Source organism: Zingiber officinale, chromosome 7A (assembly GCF_018446385.1).
Source record: "Zingiber officinale cultivar Zhangliang chromosome 7A, Zo_v1.1, whole genome shotgun sequence".
NCBI lineage: Eukaryota > Viridiplantae > Streptophyta > Magnoliopsida > Zingiberales > Zingiberaceae > Zingiber > Zingiber officinale.
The window spans coordinates 4,123,718-4,130,248 of record NC_055998.1 but is presented as its reverse complement, the minus strand read 5'-3'; the positions used below and the strand labels follow the sequence as shown (position 1 = coordinate 4,130,248).

General features: G+C 43.1%; 1 protein-coding gene across 1 annotated transcript; it reads right to left on the bottom strand.

Annotated features, from left to right (window-relative positions):
- Nucleotides 1-526: 526 nt before the first annotated feature.
- On the bottom strand, nucleotides 527-4,086 carry LOC122000798 (BEL1-like homeodomain protein 9). Its single transcript, XM_042555258.1, has 4 exons — nucleotides 3,389-4,086; nucleotides 2,187-2,581; nucleotides 1,422-1,482; nucleotides 527-1,239 (listed from the first exon to the last, which is right to left on the bottom strand). Exons 1-4 carry the CDS (start codon nucleotides 3,956-3,958, stop codon nucleotides 712-714), a joined length of 1,554 nt encoding a protein of 517 aa, XP_042411192.1. The 5' UTR covers nucleotides 3,959-4,086; the 3' UTR covers nucleotides 527-711.
- Nucleotides 4,087-6,531: the final 2,445 nt, after the last annotated feature.

The window sequence follows — 6,531 nt, the reverse complement described above, 5'->3', positions numbered from 1 at the left end:
GAAAAAGAAAGATGCATCAACGAGAAAGAGCGCGCGAGGCCGGGCGCCGTGCACGTCTCGTTAACAGCGCTCCTAACCCCGCCAGAAAGTATAGCGATCGGCTCTCGCGGGCCCGTGGTTTATTTAGGTCGCGTACAAAAAGTCGAGGACGAGGGTGGTTTTATCACTATCCACCACTGCAGGGAACACCCTGGAATGCTCATGTCATTTCCAAGACACGTACTTATTCTAACCTCGCCTCGCATCGCCTCAGTACAATGTCATTTCCAAGGCACAGCCAGATTCTGCAGTCTCAACTTAATTTTAATGTAGTTTCCGTCCGGCACAAAACACTACCTGCCACTAATTAATTTATTGCTCCAGTTCTCTGATTAGATCACATGCATGGAACATCCGAACATGGATGGAGGCCCATCCGCCAATGGAGCAGCATCAAGTACTTCTTGCCTGACCTAACCGTTTTCTATTAAGTTGAGAATAGCCAATGGGAGCACCAAAAACAACGCTACATTTACAAAAGACAATATATTAACAAGCTATACTCTGCCCATTAATTTAAATGTTGGATGCAAAATTAACCTTAAGAGCTCTGCTATGAGGCCTGACGTTTTTGTATATGATAATTGACATTAATTAGTAAAACATCAAAATAAAAGTTCATCTTACAAGATTCATAAAGGATTCGGCTTAATATATATATATCTATGTCACTTACCCGACGAAATCATGCAGTAAACGACCGCCCACGTCCTTCACCAATTGCCTCTCTTGCTCTGCGCCGAATGCACTCGCCATGTACGTCTCAGTACACTCATCCAGGCCAAACCGGCGCGGCACAGTGAGAGGAATTGGTTCGGTGAAGCAAACCCCGTTGTTTTGATGCAGGCCGAGGGTAAGAGACACTCCGTTGGCTAAACCATTGCCGGCTCCAATTCCAACTCCAACATTATCATGGTTCGACATGTCGTGGCCAACAAAATTGAGCACTGATTCGTGGATGTGGTTGGGCATCGGAGCAAGATTATTACCCTGGATGCCTCTGCTCGAGGAGCACCGATTGTCTTGACCACCACGGAGCGATTGAGCATCAGCTGGATTTGTCATGCAAGACGACGGCGGCTGAGGTTGTTCCTCGGTGACAGCAGACATTTTGTTCTTCTGCCGCATCTCCAGCGAGTAGATGTCCTCAACCATCGGCTTCCAAAGTCTTACCCTTGCGTTGATAAACCAGTTTGAGACCTGCATTCTCAAATCACAATATTGTTAATATTAACTACTATATATTCTACTAATGGTGATGTACTTTAACTAAATAATAATAAGAAAGAATGGATTTATTAATACTCTATGTTGAGCTCTCTCTCTCTCTCTCTATATATATAAAACATATCCATTACAAAATACATGTCCTGAGTTTATACCTGGTTTCTTGTAAGACCAGTTTGTTTGGCCAAGTTCTGCTTGTCCACATCAGTAGGATACCTGGAAAACAACAAGATTAAAAGATCATATATTTAAATTACTTATATCTCCAAAATATTGGGGGTAAGCATGCTTCACTCCAGAGTTGTATCAACCGATATAGATTAGTCCATCCAATTAACAATTTAACTGCTGAATCATTGCCTAGTGGCTCATTTTGATATATATTAGTAGAGAAGAATGATTGGACATAGCGATGGCAGAAGCCAGCTAAGACAAGGTGAGAAATGTCCTTATCTAAACCAGCATCTTACATAATTCGTATAAGATGTATCATAGGGATGCATTCATTAATTGACTTTGGCATATTATATCATAACCCCATGCAAGCATGTAACCACAGACAATCACGTTAAATCTAAATAAAGAGCAACATCTGACATTTCTACAGTCAATGATTATAACACAAGCAAAAAAATAGCCAATACATGATCTATTCATTAAGGTATGGATAATCAGGTTTTCTGATCACATGAAATGTTTTTTTTTCCATTTTGGAAAGTTTATAAAAATCAATTGCAGCTGCATCTTGTTAATGATCCAGACACGCGATATGTAAATTTTCAGGTGAGATTAAAAGTCTTCAGCTCCTAGTGCCCAATTGAAGACCTAATTTCCAACCAACGTTTGTAAAACTAATATATGCCATTGATCCATTAAATATTGATCGCAAATATCTATTGTTCAAACTAAAGCCTACTTACGGATGCAAGAAATGCTCGAAAAGCCATGATCGAAGCACAGACACCGCACGCTCAGGAAGTCCTCTTTGTGGCCGCCAAACATGTGGATGTGGTTGAGAAAATGCAGCGGCTGGGCTACATGTCGATCTCTGATTATGATGATGATGATGATGATGACTAGTTTCAAGCAATCCAATGTTTGAAATATTATCCCCATTGATGCCTTGATCTCTGAGGCGCTTGCTTGTTTGATGAAACTGATGGGATATGCTGTTCTTAAGATATCTGAAGTTCCTAGACATGGCACTAAGGGCCATCAGTGCATATGGCGCAGCGGTACTCAATCCCGCAACAGATTCAAATGAAGTGATGACAGTTTGCACTTGCTGGTAGTAGTGCTTGTATCTTCTGTAAACCTAATAAAAAGCATCCCTTGAATGTAAACCAAATATAATCATATATAATACGATTATTTTAAAAACCATAACTGAACAAATAATTCTGTTCAAATTTAAAAATAACAGATATTATCAGAGAAAAACACTTAAACTTTGGATAATTCTGCTGCATGTTCCATTTTTATCGAGGTCTAGGAGGGGTATTCAAAGAATAAATTTTATTTGATAAATGTTATTGGTAATTTGGATTTGGCCACAGGTTAGGAACATATACGGTATATAAATTAAAAAGAGCGGATATTTAACTGCAAAAGAAGAAAACAACAAGTCAATGATGATCTGTAGAACAACAGCATTTAGATTACTAGAGGCGAATATAAAACATTTTTTAAATCAACTCTTACATATTAACGCACATGCATTAACTGATGAACCTAACTGATGAGTAATTAAATGTAATCAACATCAGATTTAGATTTATTCCAGAAATTCTATATAACGCAACACGACAGGATTCTTAAGATACATTGGCATCAGACTTCATATATCTTGTCGCCTACAGCGCAACCTGTCATTTCATTAGAGAAATTTACGTATCATTTAAATCTTGTCATCATGAGCACAGGATCACATGATCTCACTAGTTCCTTGGAAACCCTAGATTGATAGACACAACGCCGAAGACCTATGGCCGCGCAAATTTTACGTATCTCAAGAAAAATTCGGCTCGCACAAAGAACTCTTTAATTAGTTATTTATCTTAACGAAAATTTTAATGGATATTCATATTAACGCTAAGAATGAATTATTTTCTGATGCTCTCACCTCATCGAGCAAGGAGAGCAGCAGCCTCGAGTTTCTCCACTGCTGTCCCTCCTTCCCACCGTGCTCCGGCAGCGCCCACTCAGTCGGCGGATCCACCTCTGGGTTTAATCCTTTGACTCCCTGACCCTCCACGTGACACACCTCCTCCAGAAGCTTCCGCGCCGGTTCCAGGAACCGCGACCGGCTCAGCACGGCGGCGTAACCAGTGAAGGGCCCGAGCTGCGTGGGCCGGGACTGCGAGGAGAGCGTGAGGGAGAAGCCTTGATTTTGGATCTGGTTGCCGGAGATCGGGACCGACGCGCCGCCGGCCACGTGCCCATCGCCTCCGTAAGGGTAGGAAACGGAGGGCAGAAAGGCCGCGAGGGAATTAGCCGGGTAAAGCGGCGACTGCTCGTGGAGAATCGAGGCCACCGGCGGCGGCTCGTCATCCTGCGGGAAACGGAGCTTCTCGCGCCGGCTGTGCTGCGGCACGTGGTAGAAGCTGTACATCTGCGGTTGGTGGCGGAGTAGCTGCAGTTGCTCCTCCCCCTGCCCTCCTCCTACTCCGCCGCCCCCGCCCAAAGAAGTCATCGCTCGATCTGTCGAACTGGAGAGAGTAACGGTGGAGAATTAGCCCCCCGCTTTTTGTTTGTTCTCTCTCGCTCTTTCCGCAGCGGAAGTGCAAAGTAGAGAGAGAGAGAGAACAGAGAACTAGAGAAGGGGGAAAGAGGGAACAGTGAATAGTGAAAGTGAAAGCGAAAGCGAACCAGAACAACACACTATAATCACGCCCGTAAAAATTTGATCCGAAACCGTCAAATTACGGGTCGAATCTTATCGCCAAGATGAACTCGTGTACAACTCTTTCACCGATCGCGCGCGTACGCTCTTCGAGCGAGCGAACCCGCAGGTCCCCTCGCCTCGCAGGTGCGTGCGTCGCAAGTGACTGCGGGTGAGGGGTGGACGTCACCGAAGCGCGAAGCGCAGAGAGGACCCCGCGGCCGACGACTGGTTCCATCCGCCACTTAGCTGTCGCGGGGGCCGGTTCAGGGCCGGGCAGACGCCATGTCAGCCTCCGTAACGCCGTCTCTGCAGCTTAAGATTACGATGGAGTTCTTACGACGTCCAACGAGCATCATCGTCGGCTACGTGTCGCGTGGGTATTAAGCTCCGATACTAATGTTTATGACGCCGGTGTTACGGAGGTTATATATGGTGACGTCGTCCTCTGCTGCAGACTTGGTTCACGGAGTTCATATAAACCGAGCGCTGTGCCGATTAATATATGTATATATATATAATTAATGCAGTATGCAGTGGGAGGGAGTACTGGAATCGGACATCGCGTAATGGATATCAATCTCTGGCTTTTTGTTGCTTTTGTGGTGGGTTGGGGTTGCTTTCTGGTCTTTCTTTTCAGGCGGGCGCAGGGGGGTTTTAAAGCTGGCCGGAATAGATCTTTTGCTTGCATTTGCATGGGTGGGGGAGGAAACGAGAGGGGGCGCCCGAGATTTCCGTCGAGTCGAGGATTCGGAGGCCATACGGATCCAGTTGGTCACTGTTCTGTATGCGCCAGAGGTCTAATTAACAACGAACTGTTGCTGATCGCTCGGGATGGGCGGTAGCTGGCTGCAATGATCCAGTCCATTTTGAGTTGCAATAATCCCATTACAGTACTTGTCAACGTCATGTCACGTCTCGTCAACTGAATGATATATCAACCCCCGGTCTCCCACTTGGATCGATCCTTGCGGGCTTGGTCCAGCTGGACCAGCTGCTGTTAATGGATTTTTTTTTTTTGTAAATGTGTGTTTTTTTTTTAATCTCAGTACCCAGGAATTGGCTCGGACGAAAGAAAATAAATAAATAAACAATGCAGAAATATTGTACATTCAAGAGGTGCCTTATTAACTTTAATTCTACTTTGGTTTTTTTAATTCTGTATTGCGATCGATTGATGTTCGTGTCTTGATTGCTTCTGTAAAGGTTTGACCGCGTAGGATTTGTGCGATGAATCCTTATAATTTATGGGTGTTCTTGAGTAGAGTATCGGACCTTCTGATGGCTTACTGATGCTGTAATTAAGCGAAGGGCTGCCTAGGATAAGAATACCAAAACAATTTGGTTACATTGTAGCGATTTTGAAATACTATAATTGTTGCTAAAAATACTATAGAGTCGTTACCTAAAACAATATCAGAGTCTAAAAGCACTACAGTAGACTAGTAGTATGCCGAGAGCTATCTTTCATAAAACAAAATATCGATATGTTTTGATCCACTTGCCAAAATCTTTAAAATGCTCAATGATCCTATCTGAAATTTATAAGAAGGCGTGGTGGCTCTGATGAATGAGGATTTTGAGGAAAATGAACTCCTAAAGATTTAGAAGAGCTGCTCAACGATGTTGTGCACAGTGAGACGAGATAACTAAGCGTTAAAGACCTAAGATCGTGATTGAATTTCTGACTAGGTCCTCCGACGCTCAAGTCAGTTCTCCTCTCGAAGGTGGAAGCAGAAGAAGAAGTACAACAATGAAAGTACTTAGAAGCAGAGTTTTGGATGCTAGAGTTTGCATATCTTGTCAACGGAGAGAATCCCCTTTTTATACTACCTCATATAACCTTCGTAGTCATGAGGTGATCCCGATTTGTTAGAGTTTGTTAGTGTTGGTACGGTTAGTACTAACGGTCTAACTCAAGTTTTACATTGTAGTGATTTTGAAATACTATATTTGTTGCTAAAAATACTATAGAGTTGTTACCTAAAACAATATCAGGAGTCTAAAAACACTACACTAGACTAGTAGTATGTCGAGAACTATGTTTCATAAAACAAAATATCGATATCTTTTTGTCCACTCTGTCAAAATTTTGAAAATGTTCAATGGCCCTGTCTAAATCTATAAGAAGACGTGCTGGCTCCAATAAATAAGCATTTTGAGGAAAATGAACTCTTGGAGATTTGGAAGAGCTCCTCAATGATCTTGTGTACGGTGAGACGAGCCAATCAAGCATTAGTGATCTAAGATTAGTGTGAGAATCCCTAGCTAAACCCTCCGACGCTCAAGTTAGTTCTCCTCTCGAAGGTGGAAGCAGAAGAAGAAGTACAACAATGAAAGTACTTAGAAGCAGAATTTTGGATGCCAGAGTTTGCATGTCTTGT